The sequence below is a fragment of the Chelonus insularis genome, unplaced genomic scaffold, assembly GCF_013357705.1.
Source record: "Chelonus insularis isolate UGA/USDA-ARS -01 unplaced genomic scaffold, ASM1335770v1 contig_398_pilon, whole genome shotgun sequence".
NCBI lineage: Eukaryota > Metazoa > Arthropoda > Insecta > Hymenoptera > Braconidae > Chelonus > Chelonus insularis.
Window position 1 is genome coordinate 204,338 of NW_023276553.1, and position 21,180 is coordinate 225,517.

Genomic DNA, 21,180 nt, shown 5'->3' on the forward strand with positions numbered 1-21,180 from the left:
ATTCTTACAAATCAATATTTTCTATCAAATATTTTTATTTTATCTCCAAACAATAGTTGCAATTTTTCAAGATTTTGTAAGGCCTTTAGTAAAACTATCTAATATTTGATAATACTGAGAATAAAATAACTTAAATTCATGTTGTTTTTTGATGTACATTAATACACATTAAATTTTTATAATAATAAAATACATATTTTTAATAAATCCACTTATTTTTAAATTATCTTCGTTTATTATCTTATCAACTCATCACAGAAATTTAAGATGAAAATTTTTTGATGTGATGTTTGAATGATTATTTTTAATAAAGTGTAATAAACATGCATATATTCAAATAAACGATATAAAACTCATTTTTAAAATATTTAATAAAAATTAATTACCTGTGAGAAAAATAATTAAGCTGATTCGATTCATCTCTGATATGATCACGTCGTTATAGTCCAAATTTACAAAAATAGATAAATTTCTGGCAGAATCTCTAGTGAACAAATAAACTTTTTTCACTATACAGTTGATAATTATTAAAATACAATAACAATAAAAATAAATGCAAGTATGTTACATAGTACGATCTTTTAAAAGCTTACCTAACAGAAAGATATAGCAACCAAACGAGTGATACCTCTGATGAGACTCCAGAACTTGTGTTGCCTCCTTATGAAGACTCCTCTTCTTGAAATTCTCCCCACTCCTTTTTAACTTTTCATCCCCTACTTGATTACAGTTAACTATCTATATGATACAGCCACTGAGATTGTGTTGTTTAACTATGTGATTTTGCGCATTCACTATCCAAGAGATTGTATACCTATTCGAGTCGTTTATTCATGATACTCATGTCCGGTCGATCTCTATGACACGATAAGTTTAAAAGAAAATGATCCCCAACGTACATAACTAGTAATTTATCTTCATTCTCATGAGGGTGAACTTGTTATATTTATTTATTTAATAAATATGCAACAAGTCTACACTTATCACTCATTCTTAAACCATTTTCGTTTCATTTTACAAATAATATGAATTGTCTTTTTTTTTAGACAAAAAAACCTTTTTATATACAATTTAAAAAATACATGTTTTGTAAATATGTACGAAGGTGCGTTATTATTTATAGAGAATATTCAATATCATTATGATTACATAAACTGGAAAAGTTTTGTCTGAATAATTTTTTCCTTCAAGAATTCCATTTTACTTAATTAATTTCAAAATAGAAAAAAACCAATTAAAAAAATCGTGAACAATAAGATTGATGATCAATTAATAAATATGTATATAAAATTCGAATTTTAATAATTCCTAACTTCTTAATAACGTCAAACATTTTTCTATTACTAATGTCCTTAAAAAAAATGTCCATATGTATTCAGTAAAGGAATGAGAAATTTAGAAGTTGAAAAAATATCAAAGAAAATGAGTAAATTCGGAGCATCTACATTAATGTTATTCAAAAGGGGTGATTTATATGTAATACCTCAATGATTTATCTTTTGTATATTTAATAGTTATTGATTAAATATATAAAAGTAAATCATTCATTCATTGCTATAAAATAACAATTGGTGATATTGAGGGTAAACTTACAAAGACTATAATTTTTATTTTAAACATTATCGTATTTTTTTCTTTAATATATGTAATGTGTACATAAAGTGAAAGTTAATATTAAGATCGATACTTGTATGAATGTGATCAACTGTTTAGCGAAACGGAAATGCGCGTCAAGCTTTTACGACTGATTGAGCAACCCTACAAGTTAATCGGTTCTTTCAATAACTTGTTCATCCAGTGATGATTACTGTTTAAATAAATAAAAATTTTTGTCTATCACAATTAACTAAACTATGAATTTTTTATAATAAAACAGATATATTTATATTATTTATAAACACATATTCGCATGTACAAATATTCACGCTATCAATATTATTAAAAGTATGAATATTATTGAATAATTTTTCTTCGAAGAGGCACAATTTCTATTGATATATTTATCTAAATAAAAAAAAATATTTCGATACATGTAGTTAATTAACTACAGAGTGATTAATTATTAAAAGAAATATTCAAATAAATGTTGTACGTACCAGGATAATATACAAGCTTTTCTCGTTTTCGATAACCCGTTCCTGGTATATTAATCTCACATTGAATAATAGCAAGATTGAAAAATATAGGTAGTAATGCTTCTTGTCTAATCCATGGATAATCTTTGTAATCTCGATAATATTCGTCAAGAAATTTTTCAACATGAACTCTACCACGTTTGGATTGTTGATTATCCACAATAATAGTTAAATTCGGTCTAGGATGAGCACCTTTAGCAATACATGTTAGATTTATATGAGATTTGTTGTAAAAATTAGCTTGAATATTAAGATCATCGTCCGGAACTAAAAATTAAAATAAGAAAAAAAATGAAACGTTATTTCTATCAACTTAATTATTGAAATAACTTATTAGTAAAAACATAATTATAAATTACCATAAACAGTCATTGTCTTGGCTTTAGAATCATCTTCATGAAAAGTGCTTACACTGCATGTATAATCACCAGTCATGGCAAGATTGACCTTTTTTAAGCGAATGATTGAACGAGATAATGGCTGATTTATATTTTCTATTGGATACTCTGTTAATCCGGATATTATTCCAATATCTTGAGGAATCACTGTATTTAACCATTAGAACAATTAAAATTAAATTTAAATTATAATTATTAAAATAACATAGATTAATGAATTATTAAAAATTTTTTTTTATGCACAAACTTGGTGGAATCCATTGGTATATTTGTTCCATATTATGATACCACTTTATTACAAGACCATTCTCTTTATTTTCTATTTTGTATTCGCAAATTAACTCAACTGGACCCGTGCCATTATGGATAGCTTCTGGTAATTTGAACTTGGTAATTTTTATTCCATCATTTTCTATAATAGATTATAATTAGGATCATTTTAATAAAACGAATATATTGTAATTACTATTACATTGTTACATTACCAGAAATTGTTAAAATAATTGAAAAAATTTTTATCAAAGTATTTACTATGAAATAATATTCCATTTCTAACGACTATCAATTTTACTGATCACCTCTCGGTATACAAAGAAAAATTAATTCTAAGTCGATCCGATATAATAAACGATTCTGCGCATTACTGAAATTTTAAAATTACACATTAAAAAAAAAATATATATATAGACATATCCAACGAGGTGAATAAAGTAAATTCAATTAATAAGATTAATTATTTACTCATTAGTCAAAGTAATTGCAAGTAAATGAAGATAAAATAAACTTAAAAAATTTAAAAATAACATAATAATATTTCAATAATAAGATATCTATAAATCTAAAAAATATAATATAAAACTACCTGCTGATGCTGCATGGTCTTTAAAATTTCATTGTTACACGCCAATTACTTTCGATAATTTGAGAACCATATAATATTGGAAATTTCGGACTCTGGTTTATAGATAGTAGTCTAAAAATAATTTGAGTCCCAATAATATTGATTAAACTTGTCTTTATTTAAAGATTTAGATTACAGTATTTTTTGTTATCGACTGTTACTATGATCAAAACTCATTGACAATATCATTTGTTGTTGTTTTTTTATTCTATTAATTATTTTTAATGCCCTTCAATTTATAAAAAGTACTTTAACATTGAATTATATTATTAGATCACCTATACTCAACGTTCAGACAATGACTGATATTTAATTCGTATTCTATTCTAGTATTATACCCTCGCTCTAATTGTTTCATTTCATCATTTGTTATAAAAGTAGTGTGTTATAAATTTTAATTCAGTCTAAAATATAGATGATTATGAGTATTATCTAAGTCGTAGTGGTAGTGCAAAATATCAAGTTTCATTCAATTCAAGTTTTTGGGGAATACATTAACGTTTGATAAGAAAAAAAAATTAAATTGTCAAATTGTAAGACAATTAAATATTCATTATGACAACTATATGTCCATATAAAAATTATGATGGTTATAAATATAATTTGAAACTTCAAATTTCAATTGAATCTAACGAAAGTTATGTTAATCGTGGAAAAATAATTAAAGCTATCGCTGCTTTAATTACTGCTCGTTTGATTCACAAGTATCCAGTATGGAAAGTAATAAGTACTACAATTTTTATTACATTATTGGATGAATTAACACTTCAATTGCCATTATTTATTTCAAATTTATTGTGGAAGTCAAGAATTAATATTAAAGCATATAAATTTGATGTACCTTTGGAAATAGGTATACCAATTATTTATGATGTTTTTAACTATAGTGGTTCATTAACACCATTAAAATCGGATGAATCATCAAAATATTTTTCAAAACCAGTTGATCTGTCTTATTCAATGGCATTTTACATAAGCCCAGCATTAAAAAGTGCTATACCATTTTACAAAGCTGAAGGATATAGAGATGTAGAAACAGGAATCACTGCATCAACTCTAATATATTATATTAATTTTCTTAATCGTATCAAATATGATCACGAGTATGATCATATAACCGAATGGCAAAATATTATTGAATTGACTGACTATCAAAATGAATTAACGGATAAAACTGATGTTATTGAAAAATTAAAAGAATTGAAACATAAACTTGAAATGTCTGTGAAAGCGAATGATCAAAAATAAAATTTCTCCCAACATTGTATGTGAAAAATAATTTATTCCTTTTGTGTATGAATAAATTTTGGATACCATTCAATAAAAAGTATTATTTAAATCTAAATTTTGGAAAAAAATGCACTAAATTATCCATAATAATAATAATAATATTAATAAATTATTTTTATTTTTACCATTAATAATAATTATCATTTTCATTTATTACATATAAATAATTAAATTATTCATTAATGTATTTCATTGATAGTAACGCAAATAACAAATATAATATGATACAAGCAGTTAAATATATTAATAATATTGATAGTAAATATTAATAAAAATTATAATAAATTTTTTATTAATCATTATTTCGTATGTATAAATGTATGGATAGTTTATTCATTCATATAAATGCAATTAACTAAAGTAATATTATAATGAATGATACAGGTACATTTTGATGCATAAATTTTCACATTTATATTATATATTAATCAGAACCAATTGTTACAATTAAAGATAAATGAGAATATTTTTATTTTTCTATTCCAATAGTAGAGTATGCTTGACTGATTTGAAGCTTTATTCAAATATTGAAAAATAATTTAAACATAAATTTTCAAATAATTAATACTTGGTCAATTATTGATTGTTATTTAATATTTTGAATTACTTTCTTTTAAAACAAGTAACAGCGTTGAAATAACATCGCCAATATACACTTCCATTTACATGTCCACGTCGTTGAAGCTTGGCCTGAAAAGTGAACATTGAGTTATTTAATATTTAGTTATTAATTATAAATTAATGAATTCAACAAGTGTTTTCCAATTATCGACTTCTATGTTCATTAATTATCTTTAGAGAAAAAAATTGTTAAACCTTTTTAGTAAAAATTATCAATAGAAAACCATAATACCGTTGGACTAGAGCTTCTCGATGAAATTTTTTTACTTATTTTTTCTACTTGAGGGTTCTCCAGTATAAATTCTCTTTCTCCTTGTAAATCGTTCGTCATTCGTTCTTCTTTAGCAACCTTTTGAAGTACTTGAATTAGTTTATTAAACAAGTTAACGGGCTTTGTGGGTACTTTCTAAAAACAATAATAAATTTAGTAAATTTTTATTATCCCATATTATTATTAACTGTGCATTGTGTTATCTAATTTTTTTATTATAAAATAAAAAAATAATTATTAAATGATTTTAATTAATTTTTTTCTCTATTATTTATTCATATACTGTAACTATACTCTGTGGAAAAAATTTTTAAAATGCATACATTTTTTGATAGGAGATTTGGTACAATCGATATCGAATTCTGCATAAACGTTACTTGTTATATTTCCATAAATAAATACTAATGGCGTTACGTAACAATTGGTGGAAGAGTAAGAAGATGTTCAAGATTGAAAAACAGATAGAATTGGATCCGTAGACAACTCCGATAAATTGATACCGTACTAGATGAAAACTGACCTACTCTTGTTACCTATTAACTTGTGTTATCATGAATAATCATCAGAGAAACAAGTATTGAATTCAAAATTAAAATATTATAATAGATTATTGAGTTTTTTTTGTTACAATCATCATATTATAATACAATAAATAATTAAAATTTATTAGAAAGTATAAATCTTAGTAACAATAAATATAACACATAACTAAGATATGGAGATATAAACATGTATATAAAATCTACCTTTATTGTTTTGTAATAAAGTGTAGATGATGTGCCAAGGGAATATTCAACTATCGTATACAACTGTGTAAACATTTCCGATTAAAAAAATATTGAAACAAATAAATGTTTTTTCTGGTATGTCCCAGTCGGTTACATTTCAATTACTTAAATATCTATCGACAAAACAATTGATTATTTAATACAACTCTATATCAGTGTCGAATAAAGTTCAATAAACAAAATGACCTTTGATATTATGATATACATTGGTCAAGATTAATCGAATTTTTCCTCCTATCTATATTTGTGGCAACTAAAGAGGTATTAGATTAATAGTGATTGCCAAATACACTGTTTGACCCGTTGAAGGGACGTTAATTAATTTATACGTGATAGCGATCAAGAATAAAATATAACATTATTTTATTTCCAATTTATAGAAATAATTTCAATGTATTATTATATATTTTTATAAAATAAATAAATAATTACAATGAATTAATAGTTTTATTTCAACATCTAGATTATTGTGTAATAAAATAATAAATATTTCAAAGTTTTGTATCCCTCAGGCGGAGGTTTAGTATATTTATTTATTGTTAATTTTATCATATGTAATAATTATTTTTTTTTCTTTTAATGATCATTACTTACAATCATTTATTTATTCACTTAAATAAATGGATTATTTATGTTGTTAGACCATACTTACTGGATAATCAGAATCCTTTTCTTCATAATCAAAATAATTATAATCCTCTTCATTAGACCTAACCATATTGTCATTATAAATATCTCTTTGATTTAGCACACGCGCAAATGTTGTGGTAATTACAAAAATTGTTATGAAAAAGATAGTTAAAAATCTTGAAGCCATTACAAATAAATATTCAGATTAGAGAGAAAAATAAAATTTTTAATAAATTACACTTTTTCAAAGATTTTATGAACTTTTCTGTAAAATAAATTTATTGACACAATAAACTAACTGTTTAACACCTTATTCAATTTTATACCAAATGGCTGTTGTAGTAAAATTAAAATTGACTATGAAAATTGATTTGAATAGAAGACTTCTAGAAGTAATCATATATTAAGATATTATTCGGTTAATGAATCAATCTTTTAACAGATTCTTAGAAGAAGTTAATTGTTTAATCACAACTTTCATTGGCATTCTTGATATTCGAAATGACGCGTGGGGTACAATACCGCCAAGTTATATACTTGATTCCTCATACACCTTTGAGAAATTATGCGCAAGCGCTATCTTTTTTGTAATTTTCCCTATTAGTAATACTTTTTTTTTTTATTATTTTATGTATTTTTATTTTGATATGATTGTATTTTTATTATTTAATGTACATTTTTTTTTTTTAATTTTTCTTAGAATTATTCATAACAATACAATAATGATAAATTATTATTGAAAGTACAATGTTTCTTTTTATTATTATTATTATTATTATTATTTATTTATAATAATGTTTATATTGAAATGTTAATGAGTTTATATCATAATATTTAATTCAATAATGTCAATAATGTTCCGATATATTTGAGATTACAGAAACGGAGATTAAACGAAGCGAACCTCCTTCCGTCTTAACCTTTTTTACAGGAAGAACTTTCTTGACGTTTACGTCAATTAACACAGTATCCAAAATTTAATACACTTTTGGCAGAAATAAAAAAATTTATAAGAACTTTAATTATTCAATTAATAAATGAATTTTCACAAATTGATTGACAAAATTTGTCATTTTATTAAATTAAGGTAAAAATAGAATATATAGAGGTGATGATAAATCAATGAAAAGAGTAAAAATACATAGAATCTTGAATAGATGAATAAGAATTAATAATGATGGAAAAGATTGAATAGATATAATAAGTGTGAGAGCTAAGACGCGATTTAATTAAAAAATTTTTTGTACTCACAAGTCGAAAAAGCTCATTTGTCGACATTAATTAGTGATGAATATATATTATCTTTCGCATTTCGTCGTAAGAAAAACGACTTTCCTTACTTCTTTCGAAATAGACAAGTTTTCCGATCATTTAAAACTTTCAACACGAAATTTACGTGACAAGCTCAAGTATTGAGTGTTTCTTAAAAACAAAAAACTGAATTAAACGAAAATTTTTAATTACAGACCAGAATTTATATTATTTATTTTCCTTGCTGATTATTTGATATAATTTTTTTTAGTTTGTTGAGTCAAATTAACAGATATTACGTATCAATTTCTTAATCCTCATATTGATCTAGTCAATCAAAAGAGTTACAATTTTATGGTTTGTTGATTCCAAGATTATTGTTATATGGTACAGAGAAATTGAACACAACTTTTTATTTTTATTGGCTGTATAATAATCTTTTTTATTTCTTCCACAGTTTTATTACAAATGTTCATAAATTTCTTGTTTACATTTATATTTATTTTGTTGTATTAAAAAAATTTAATCGACCATTTTTTTTTTGTTTTTAGTCACTGATTATTCATCGATTATTTTTTAATTTCTTACAATAATTTTAATTTTCATCATGTGAATTACAAAAAAAAGCGATCAATATAATTTAACAATCTTAAAATGATTGTGGGGTTTTTTTTTTAAAAAAGCATTTTGTCTGTGGATACATATGTTTTTAATATTTTAATAAAATTATTAAAAAAGTCACTTTAATGAACAATTTAATATGTATATTGCAAGAAACAGAATACATTAAAAATCAATTTCTATGCAAAATCTCCATCGATAAAATAAGTTAAATACTTGATGAACAATAGTGGATTCAGGTAAATAATTCTTTAGTTACATGGTGACTTAAACCCTATAAAGGCTTCTCACGTAGCACTTAACCACCCGTTGACTAATCGCACTATCGTGCTATATACAATATCATGGTCAACGACGTCATTTCAAGAGTTATTACAGTACTAACTTGAAATTTTTATGAAATCAAATGTCAACTTTCTGTTTCTTTCTTTCTTTCGCTTTACAAATATATTTTTCAAAGCAAACTAATTGACAATTTTTTTAAAAGTAACATATCAAGCTAAAAATATAGTTTATGTTTGGATTTAATTTGTTCAAATTAATTATTAATATTCTTTTCTTCTTGTAAAGTTTAGTATCCCATTTGATAATCGAATATTTTATCAACTTATTTACTTAATAAAAACATTTTAAATGATTACACTATAAATATTTAAAATAATTATGATGTATTGAAGTATTAGAATTTTTTCACGATTTTCTCTTTTTTGACTAAAAGTAATATTTTTGACAAATTCGAGTCATTGGTAATTTTCAGATAATTAAATCCATTTTCACCAATACTGTGGAGTATAGTGAAATAAGATTCCTAATTGATAGGCTATGCCATTTGTTAACCAGCTTGTTAATTACCGAATTGTATTCCAATGACTAGACCATTAAAAAAAGTACTTTTTTAATACATCTAAACAAGACCCATCATTTATTTGGATGACATTAATATCTTTTGACTTTCGGGTTATTTTCTTATCATTTAAAGAAAACCGTATGACATTTGTAAATTTTAAAGATCATATTTTTTCTACATGAAATACCAATGAAGATGATATGGTACTGTTGTTTCTTATTTTATATTATTTAATTAATGTAACAACGAATGATCCAAATTATAATTGATATTTTATTCTTTATATAATAAATTCTTTCAAAATAATAAATATGTCTTAATTTGTTTGTTGAAACAATAAATGTTCTTTATTATCTAGATAAATGTTTATTATTCACTTATTATTTTGATCATCAAATTCAACGTTGAGTTTATCAATTTTTATTCTAAGGCAAGTATTTTACTTCAAATATCATTTTTTTTTTTTGTATGAAAACAACATACATATCTTATATAATAATACAATAAGTGTACATAAAACTTACATAAAATATCTATAAGGGAAGGAAAAAATAACAGAAAAAAAATTGGTTACAATTTATTTTTTTTTCTCATGTTTGAAATTATTATTTCACATAATAATCACAAAAATTTTTTTTATTTTTTTAGCCATACAAGTTATAATTGTGACTAAAAAAATAAAGAAAAATAATTGTTATTTATGTATAGAAAAAGGAATTCAATTGCATATTTATAAATGTAACGAATTAATGATGATGATACAGCTGATGTACTCTCTACAAATGAAACAGGGAAAAAAATGAAATACACTGTAAAATCAGTGAATATTCAGTAGGAGTAGAATATGTACAAACATTTTTATTTACCAGTAAATTAAGAGCATCTGTGTAGTAAGTAATTAATTATAAGTAATTATTTTACTGTATATCTCGTAAATAATTAAGTTTACTTATAATTCACTCCTACTAAGTGAAATTTTTACTTTTAAATCTTGAATTGTGCACGAGTCATTCTCTTTATGTATTAGACCAACATATCATTGATTTGTTTCACTGAAACAAAATTTTTTTTTTATTTCCGTCAAAACGTTAATCATTGAATAAAATATATCTTTCATGCAAATAAAAAAATGAATTTTTATTAGAAAATTTTTCATGCTCTCTTGTGTTCCTTACTGGTACATATTTTACCCTCTTTCATTAAGATTCTTGTCAAATTAACATTACTAGGGGAAAAATTTAATTGTACAAAAAACGAAAGAATTATTTTTTATCATAATGTTTATATTTTTTTTACTAATCAAACTAAATTTATTGATTGATTTATTCTAATAATATTTATAATTGATCAAAAGCTTGTTAAATTAGAAGTTTAAATTTGAAATGAATAATTAAAAAGTACTTTTGATTACATAATTAAACTTATAGTGCTAAAATTTGCAATATAATCGTCGTAAACGAAATTCACAAATATACAAAAGTTAATGTGTATCAAGATGAGAAATCAAAGTTATTTATTACATAACTTTCTAGTATGGATGTCCACCGATCAAAAAAGACATTTCTTTCATTCTCTATTACGTGTTAAATTTATCGCAATATCCCGGTATATTAACTGAAATTATTATATAAGACGTAATCAATTTGTATTTTTATTGTTGTAGCCATATTTTTATTTTATTCTCTACTATATTAAAATATAAAGTATATCGAAAAAATTTTTCAAATTATTTTTAATGGCTCCCAAATAATAGTACAATATTGATGTAAATTTTAACTTAATATATTATTTGTATGTGACTACATAAATAAATGCAAGGGATGAAACCATCGTGTTGATCACTATGAAACTTGGTTTTCCACCACCAAGTAAAATAAAGCCGCCATCTACCCCCCACGAATCTCCCGCGGGACGCGCCGCTAGTTTCTCACTTGGATATAAACTGATCGTGTGCTTGGAAGCTCTGTCACATCGCAGTTGACTCTGAAAGTAATCAGACATTGACTTACTTTTCCAAGTATACCTTTTGTCTTTATTCATCATCATCTAATAACTTGTTTATTAATTGACGGACAATATTATTTGGTAAGGAGAATAAAATTTTTTACCTATATACGAAACTAAATAAGAAATAAAATAACTCAAATATGAATTAATTTAATATAATAATTACAATAAATGTCTTTATATTTTTATTCATTACTATTATTATCCTTCTTACATTTCAAATACACATAATCATTTAATAACCACTAATCGAATTACTTTGCATCTATGTTTTCAATTTCAAATGCTTTTGGTTCATTCATTCAATTGAACAGACAACCTCATTATTTGACCTGTTGGAAATCAAATAACGAAAATCATTGATAAACTGTCACTATTTACCAATTTATTTTTAGAGTATATCAAATTTATGTACTGCAAGTTAATACATACAATACTGCATGTATGAAAAATATTATTTTAATTTTTTTATAACAGTTAAATAAAAATTATTAAAGTATTTAATAACTTGAAAAGAAGTAATAATATTTTTTTTAATTTTCAGTAAAAAAATTCAATATTTATTGATAAGTATTTTGTTCTGTTAGTTCATTTTCATCTTAAACGTTAAGTCACAACATAAAATCCTTCGTTTAAATGTATATAGATGCTTGTAGAATACACCTGTATTTTGTACTACGTATGGATAGTACATGTACTATTAAAGTTCTATGACGCTATTAAACTAACATAACATAGCACATTTTACAATACCATACAATAACCTGATATTACAGTATATTTTATCAATAAATTTATCCATTTAAATCTCATGAAATTTAATAGTTAATAAAAAATTAATTAATGTATATAACAAATAAAAATAGTAAAAATGCTCCAAAAATGATCCAAATTTTCTATCATGTAAATATTATCAATTTTTTTTGTTTTCAAATTTATGACATTTATCATTTAATATGAATGAGCAATATTTAAAATGACTAATTGATGAATTTTTTATTTTTCAATTTTATATTATTGATAATTAGTTGATATCTTGCAAAGTGTTATCCATAATATTCAATCCTTCATAGAGCATTTTATCTAATATATATATATTCGATAAACCACATCATAATCAACATATATCATTAATTATCTAATGTATTCAATAGTGATTATAATTTACCACTGATAAAAACTTTGATCAATATTATATTGATTATGTAGAAAAAAATATTAAACTAAAATATACAATATCTTCAATAGCATATTCTTTTAATTTTATATTATAATAATAAAAATTTTTTAAGTACAAGATGATGCTGTTAAAAACAACCACATTCATTGCAATCCTGTTATTTATCTCAATTGGATTGAATACAGCTATTCCGACGGATAAGGACCGATTTTTGAACGAGCTTGATGTGAGTAATAAAAATTTATTTTATTATCTCTTTATGCCTATATAGATTAAAACATTATCAGATTCATTAAAATTAATTATTCAACTATTCGGTGAAAAAATTCAATAAATTGCCAATGATAAATAGTAATTCATTGTATTTATAAGACTATAATCCGTCAAAAGCTGACATGTTATCGATCACAAAGTATTATAAACATTTTGTGCTCAAATCTATGTTTTTATTAGGAGCTTTATGTTAGTTATTTTTTGATTGAAACCGGATTATCACAACGGCTGATGTTAAAGTTAAAAAATGTCTCTATGGAATATTCTTACAGAAAATAACTTTTGTTTACTTATGTAAAATTAAATTAGAAATGTAATATTATAACTAACATAGATGTGACATAATAAATAAAAATTCTCAATTGACACATTGTTATTAAAACGTTATTTATATTTAACAAAAGAATTTAATTATTACAAATAAAAATTTATAAACAAATCTATTAATAAGAAGTGAATAAATAAAATTATTCATCATTGACATATGTTGATTCTGAATTGATTTTTTTTATATGAAAAATACATTATATTTAAAAGTATTTTTTTTTAACATAAATGACACAAAATTTTTACAAGGAAACAATAAACTTGATTGTATTGTATGATATTGGTGATTTCTCTATATTGACAAAAGTCGTTGATGTCTTATTTGTTCATCAGATTGAAGGGAAACTTTTTTGATTAACTTGTAATGAAACTATTTTTTTTCTGATAGCAAAAAAGAGAATTTATTTATTTTTTATTAAGTAACGTATCTATAAGTTATTATTATCTTTATTATTTTGGATTTTCAAGTGACGTTTTAATTAATCGTTTTATTTTTTTCAGCTAATTGATGATGATGGCAGTATGGACACTGCACTGATAAATTATTTATTCACAAAACAAATGGTTAAACGTCTGAGAAATCAAATGGACATAGGAGATCTTCAACGTAAACGTACTTATTGGAAACAATGTGCTTTTAATGCAGTTTCTTGCTTCGGCAAGTAAAAAAGTTATTTCTTCTTCAAGATTCACTGATACGATATTTTCATTCTATATATTTATACATCACTTAGATGTAGCTGAATCATTATAGAACTCTAGAGTTCTTATAAGTATTGATAAAAAAAATCTTAAAATTATAAATCAACATAAAATTAATTAAATTTAAATATAATAATAATTTAAATGTAATCCTACGCAATTAGATCAACATATCAGTTGTATAACTACTAATAAATTAATATATATATATCTATAATCGTAAATAAAATTATTAAAACGTCATCGTACCAATCGAGTAATTTATTTTATTTTTTAATATGATAAAATTTATGATCTACTTTTTGTTTATTATTATATATATTTTTTACAATTAGTTACTAAAACTAATTCTAAATATTTATTACTCTATCTTGTTTCATTTTTGTTTATATATCAACTATTTTAAAATAATCTATTCTATTATTCTAGTCATTAAGTTATTATTATTTATTATTTATCATATATTTGTAAGATGATTACCGCTAATGACAAAATAAAATTGAAAATTAGAAAGCATGTAAAATTGCGATTATTATTAAACAACATGGTCAAATATTTATCTGAATATTGAAACAATGAAAAGAATCATGTAAAATTTATTATGATAATACTCATACTTTCCATCGTTTATATAAATAAAATTACAAAAGTGACAATATTATTCAATATATTTTATGAAAAAATTACAGTTTTTTGATAATCGCATTCTTATTAATGTAGTTTAGAATTATAGTAAGATATGTATGTGAGAAATTTTCATACATAGATGTAATAAGGATAAAATTTAATTGTAATGCGTTTACGATAAACACGATTAAACTTACCCAAATGGATCAAATGCAATTATGAGATTGACGCAAGCAAACCTCTTGACATTAAATCGCAATTTCGATCTTCTCTTTTCTTGTTTAACCATTAATTACACAAATTGACAGTTTTACCTAAATTGTTCAAATATGAATAAATTCGATTTATGAGTCTCGAAACATAATCCATTCTTTAATATAATTTTTTTTATTATTTTAATCCTATAGACTATACATGTATAAATAATATCGGTTGTGTTTGAATTTAAATTTTCATATATTTGTTTATAATAACAATATTCTGAGAATATTATTGCAAATTATTTTATTATTTATGTACCTTAGCAGAGAAGAGAGACGTGAATAGAAGTTTATTTCAAATGGACCGATGTGTTCCAAAAATTTAGTATGGGTTCTTATGGAGCCAGGTAGGAGTTTAACATGGTCGGGATGGCCTGGGGTGATCCCTAAACAGAATACAGCATTGAACATCTATACAGGTCTATTTTCTCTGACCTTAGTAATTTTTTGTATAATCCCAAGACTAAATTTAAAGTTCATGTTTCAACTTGAGAATCTTTAATTTCTTTGATGCTTCAATTGCTGCCTATAATTTAATTTCATTTTGGTAATCATCAACTTTATTGTAAATTTTGATGTCTTAAATTGATTTAAAAAATTTTATTTTGATCATCAATGTCATCATAAATTTTTGTAACATTGTTTGTGTAGCATTGATACATTTTTGAAGTTCACAAGTTCAAAGTTGTAATTGAAAATTGAAGTTGAAAAATATTTTAAATTCTGTCTCGGGATAATACAGATGATGTGAAGAACTTTTTAACATAGATGATGGAACACTGAGAAATAATATTTCTAGATCAAGAATGATTTCATTCTTCATCATAATTACATTACCTCCACCGGCCTTTTACACACGTATTATACTGCCTTTGAACTGTCATTACAAGCCCTGTAATACACTCTAGCGATCGAGTGTAATATAAAGAGCGTGTGACGGTAATTTGATTATGGTAAAGCATAAAATTATTCTTGATTCAGAAATGTTGTTTTTCAGTGAAAAAATAGAAAATGTATCTGTTTTTAATCGATTAATACAAATTTTAACTTCATTTTCCTTGATTTATTTCATAAATATAAAATACAAAATTTATTTTTATCAGAAAATTTTTTTCGAAAGACCTCAATTTTTTTTTTTTAAGAAAACAAATAGAAAATTATCATTTATAAACTTTTCATTTGGTATCAATAGATCCTTGTAATCATGTATGACTTATACTGGATGTAATAAATTATAAAATATAATGTTTAAATATAAAAAATTTAATCTTTAAAATTTTAAAGATAGCAATCATTTATAAATATTTGTGGCCCTCTTGTTTTTTATTTTCCATTAAGTGATTATAAACTCACAATTACATCGGTCTGATGAGTTTTTTTCTTTTCATAATTTTTTCAAAATTCATGTTGACTATGTGTGCAAATAAAAGGGATTCAAATAAGTACATTATTATTTGCTTTTTACTTCTATACCGAATTCCAAGTACCAGGAAATCTGAATTATCGGTTGTTGCGTTGCCTTAAAGGTAACACTCTTTTATCTTCGACCGATAATTATTTCTGCAAAAACAATTTTTGCAACAATTTATTTGTTCAATGATATATCTATATTATTATATAATAATAAACAAAATCAACAAATAAATAAAAAATTGACACATTTTTAAAAAATGATTTTCAATATTTAAAAAGAAGAAAAAAAAAAATAATAATTTTTTTTTTAATAAAAAAAGTCATTGAAATTTTTAAACTGTAACTCATAATGTATGAAAAAAATGTATTTCTTAAAAGCATTTTATATAATTGAATATGCTTTACTTATAATTTTATTTTATAATTCAATCAATATTCTGTTTAATAACTTTAATTAGATCACCACCACTCATAAATTTTTTTATCAAATTGTACTTTTCAATACTTAATAATTATAAATACAAGAATTAAATTAAATAAGAAAAAACGAACTTTTAATAATAATAATAATAATAATAATAATAATAATAATAATAATAATAATAATAATAATAATAATAAGACAATTTATTTAAAAATATCTATTTGTAAAATCGATTGAAATGACCAAATTCATTTTATGAATTTACAATTTTATTACATTATATTTAGTATCTAATAATATTAGTACAGGAGATTCTTCTATCACCATCTGTGTGCCTGTTTTTAGTTGCAATTCCATAAGTAAATTATAGTATTTTATTATAGTTACTTTTCACATACTTCACATATTACGATTTGGTAATTATTTTAGCACATTGTCATAATCTTGGATTCGTAAGAAGTCTATCATGTATTGTTTGATCACTGAGAACCTAATGAATTTTATATGCTCAAAAATCAATTAATGGTAAATTAATAGAAATAAAAATATATTTATCAACTAATTAATATATTTATCATATTGTAAACATAAATATTCTTTGTACAATCAAACGAAACTGAATAGATATTTTTCTTTAGTAAGTATTTAATTAGATTTAATGTATTTAATTATTCATTTAATCTTAAGATTATCAAAAGTGTACTTAAAACATAATAATGTATCAGAGTTATTTTTATTAGTATTTTGTATTTTCAAAGTTAAGAGTAAAACTCGTATTTTCCAATGATTGATTTAAAGTGCAATATTTGCTCATCCTCCTTCGTTAGTTGAAAGGAGCTATCTGGAAATTCATCGACCTACACAAGTGATGAAGCGATTACAAAAAATGGTTCAAGAAATCCATGTTTTATTTAGAACAATATTTTACGGAAAAATAATATAATAAAAAATAATTACAAAGACGTTTAATAAATAATTACTTACTGGAAAAGCTCAATTATTAAAAAAAAAAATTAATTAATATTATTTAGTGGAAGATAGTTATTAGATATTTTACCAATAAATAATATCTAATATTCGAATGTTTGTTCTAAACTTATCCTTTGCAAAATTTTACATGGATAGAAAATGATGAAAGGATATACTATTAAACAAACTTGAAGAGGAATTACATATAGCAACATTTACACTTAGTTTTACCTCTATTAAAGTTTTATTATCTTTCATATTCCTTTAATGAACCATTAACAAATTTGCTATTTTATATACTTGATACATATTATTTCATAATTGCCAACTCGTCATCTGATATTTCAATAGATGTTTGATGTTGAATTTAAAATTTTTTAAAATATTTATTCGAATGAATCTAAATCTATGAGTAATAAAGAATTATTTTTGGAAGAGTTTATTGATAGTCATCCTAAACTCATACTATAAGTACATTTTTCTCTCTACAAATGAATTAATACGAAACAGTGTATATATTTACTACAGACACACCTATTATATGTTTTAGTTTCGTGAACCATTCAATTGTACGCACGTGCACTATACTGTTGCTAAGCAACAGCGTCATGTTTATTAGTTAATGTGTACACGCGGTTGTACAAAAATTACTTCTCTTGATTCGACAAAGCATGCGGTTCACTTCCAAACTTTATCATCTACAAATGCATTTTTTATTTTAGAAAATTTCTGATCCTAATATTAAAAAATTTTATAAGTTGCTTAATTTAAAAATTGAGAATCCTTTAACTTGCTGTTGGTAAAGATATATTTCACTACACAATCATATTATTCTCAAAGTCATTATCTGTAATATTAATTATTTGAAATAATTATCTTATGCATTCTATGTGTGTCCTCTTAATGCAATTATCTATTTTATTTCTTCAAGTAAAGTTAAACCTTGTCACCAATTTATTGTTGTTATTGAGTCAATAATGTTTTCATTGAAATGATATTTACATGACACATTATATCCCTACTCCGTATATGACAATAATAAAATCTAAGCCTAGTATGGCACGCGTTTTGTTGGATTAATTCTTACTAATATAATGATTCGTTGAAGCATGAAGATTCAGTGTGAAAGGTCATAGCTATCATACGGAAAATTACTCGTTGATAAACGGTGAGAATAGCGTGTCAGAAAGAGAAAGATTTTCAGTAATTCTGATGACTTACAATCAGAAAAAATCCATAAACACTGAATCGTATGAAAATATCGATTTTTCAAATAAAATCAGTTTTAAATTGAATTATTTGCAACATAAATTTTCTTTTTTCCCCCAAAAAAATTTATCACGTTAATAAATAAAAAATGGAAAAAATATATTTTAAAAAAAATCTAATTACAATTAGGAATTAAATTGCAATAAAGAGTTTGATGGTATCTATAAATTTATAAAAAACTATTGAGTAGATAAATAAATAATAATAAAAAAAAAACAACTGTAACATTTCACAATAAATGAATTTCTTCTCATATGATTACATTAATCCCCATTTATATTTCACTTCATACGTGCTTTGTTTTATTAATGGGATAACTGAAAATTTATCGGATTGAATGGTATTTTTTCTCACAAATAGTGAGAGTAAAACATAAAATCTGAATGAAATTACTAACAAGCAGATACGCAAATGACAGATGATTAATTGTTTCTATCCGGAGTAATATCATCAATTGATTAGAGAGGTCGAAGTTTTTTGATTATCATGTAAATTACGATTATTACTACTTGAAATTTCATAATTATCACATTTTAATTTGAACTTTAATTATTTTCATAATAACTTGATATCAAATTTTAGGTAGAAGATTAAAATCCAAGAAAACAAAAAAACTACACTTTTTTAACTACAAGTATAGATTAATGTTGCTGTGTCAATTCCGAAATAATGTAAAAAACTAAAATAAATATTTTAAAAGCATAAAATTCTCGTTATATGATTATTATAATTGCCTACATAGTCTTGGTCTTTTATTTCATCTTTATACGCTTCGATTGTTTAAAATAAAATATTTGAATGTTCTGAACAACATTCAAAGTAATTGGTAATACTCCATAAATATCTCTTTGCCGTTATACAATAACATAATTAGAATAATTGAGCGTAAATTGCAATATAAAGTAGCTATCCAATAAAATTTACTGTCGACTTACTTCTTTTTATTTATTCATTTTCTGAACGATTGTCTTATTTTTATTTTATAACTGAATTTTTGAGAGAAATACAACAGAGTTGATATCAAATTAAAACCAATACAACTTTTTCGTTGGATTCCTCGTACATGTAATATCTATCTCTTTCTATAATTCTAAGTAATTATCAAAATTAGTTTACAAGAATTTCGGTATCTTTCGAATAATTAAAAATGAACACGACTTTCGGTTAAAAAGAAGAAAAACCATAGCATTTCTATGTATTCTTCTGACGCAATGAAGATGAAATTTTTCATCAAATCTACGTCAATAAATATTGTGTAATATAGTGATAGTCCACTACTGATATCATTAATAATTTGTCCAAATAGATGGTGTGAGTTACGATATTAATGTCATCATTTAACTACTGATATACGTGATATAAGTCATGAAGCGTAAACTATAGGGATTTTACTGTCATGCGAATGAATTAAGATTAACAATAAATAAAATAAAAAAATTTCAAGTATAGAAGCTACTGGTTTTATTTTATTGGTATTATATGATAGATAAGGTGACAGACTGCGTGGCATCACTATATTCATCCTTATCTTTTTTGTATACATCAAACATAAATACTTACTTTGTGATATTGCACTACATTTTGTGTTTTTCATCTGTATACAATTGTAATTATTAATTAAATTTTTTCTTCCATATATCTTAATATTAGTTATTATACCAATAAATGGAGCAATTGTGGTGTTATAAACAAAATTTTGTAATTAAAAATTTGATGACTCAATAATATAATAATTTAGATGATAAAATTCAAATTAGTACTGAACCGAATAAAATCATTATTAATTGGCATGAAATGATAATAAAAAATTTTCTGTAATGTTTATTGTCAAACTAACATTTCTTCGACTAAAATCATATATGCATAGAATTGATGAAAGAGGAAAAGGAAAGGTCGTTAACGAGCAAACGGGCACATTAGTAAACATATTGACGACTATTCTATTGAATTCTAAATTACGATTACGAAATAATCAT

General features: G+C 23.6%; 2 protein-coding genes across 2 annotated transcripts; both read right to left on the bottom strand.

Annotated features, from left to right (window-relative positions):
• Window positions 1-1,633: 1,633 nt before the first annotated feature.
• LOC118067936 (uncharacterized) lies at window positions 1,634-3,117 on the bottom strand. The gene is made up of 5 exons (XM_035084965.1): window positions 3,019-3,117; window positions 2,781-2,945; window positions 2,495-2,680; window positions 2,097-2,402; window positions 1,634-2,004 (listed from the first exon to the last, which is right to left on the bottom strand). The coding sequence occupies exons 1-5, from the start codon at window positions 3,080-3,082 to the stop codon at window positions 1,922-1,924; spliced, it is 804 nt and encodes a 267-aa protein (XP_034940856.1). The 5' UTR covers window positions 3,083-3,117; the 3' UTR covers window positions 1,634-1,921.
• A 2,143-nt stretch (window positions 3,118-5,260) lies between these two features.
• Window positions 5,261-7,250, bottom strand: AstCC (Allatostatin double C). Its single transcript, XM_035084948.1, has 3 exons — window positions 7,057-7,250; window positions 5,578-5,751; window positions 5,261-5,414 (listed from the first exon to the last, which is right to left on the bottom strand). The coding sequence occupies exons 1-3, from the start codon at window positions 7,219-7,221 to the stop codon at window positions 5,328-5,330; spliced, it is 426 nt and encodes a 141-aa protein (XP_034940839.1). The 5' UTR covers window positions 7,222-7,250; the 3' UTR covers window positions 5,261-5,327.
• Window positions 7,251-21,180: the final 13,930 nt, after the last annotated feature.

Excerpts from the sequence above, each read along its gene's own strand:
- LOC118067936 (XM_035084965.1), bottom strand. The coding sequence starts at position 3,082 with ATGGAATATTATTTCATAGTAAATACTTTGATAAAAATTTTTTCAATT. Across the intron at positions 2,946-3,018 it reads AATTATTTTAACAATTTCTG|AAAATGATGGAATAAAAATT; the intron begins GTAATGTAACAA and ends AATCTATTATAG. Across the intron at positions 2,403-2,494 it reads CAAGACAATGACTGTTTATG|TTCCGGACGATGATCTTAAT; the intron begins GTAATTTATAAT and ends TTTAATTTTTAG.
- AstCC (XM_035084948.1), bottom strand. The coding sequence starts at position 7,221 with ATGGCTTCAAGATTTTTAACTATCTTTTTCATAACAATTTTTGTAATT. Across the intron at positions 5,752-7,056 it reads AAAAGGATTCTGATTATCCA|AAAGTACCCACAAAGCCCGT; the intron begins GTAAGTATGGTC and ends TATTGTTTTTAG. Across the intron at positions 5,415-5,577 it reads CGAGAAGCTCTAGTCCAACG|GCCAAGCTTCAACGACGTGG; the intron begins GTATTATGGTTT and ends TTCACTTTTCAG.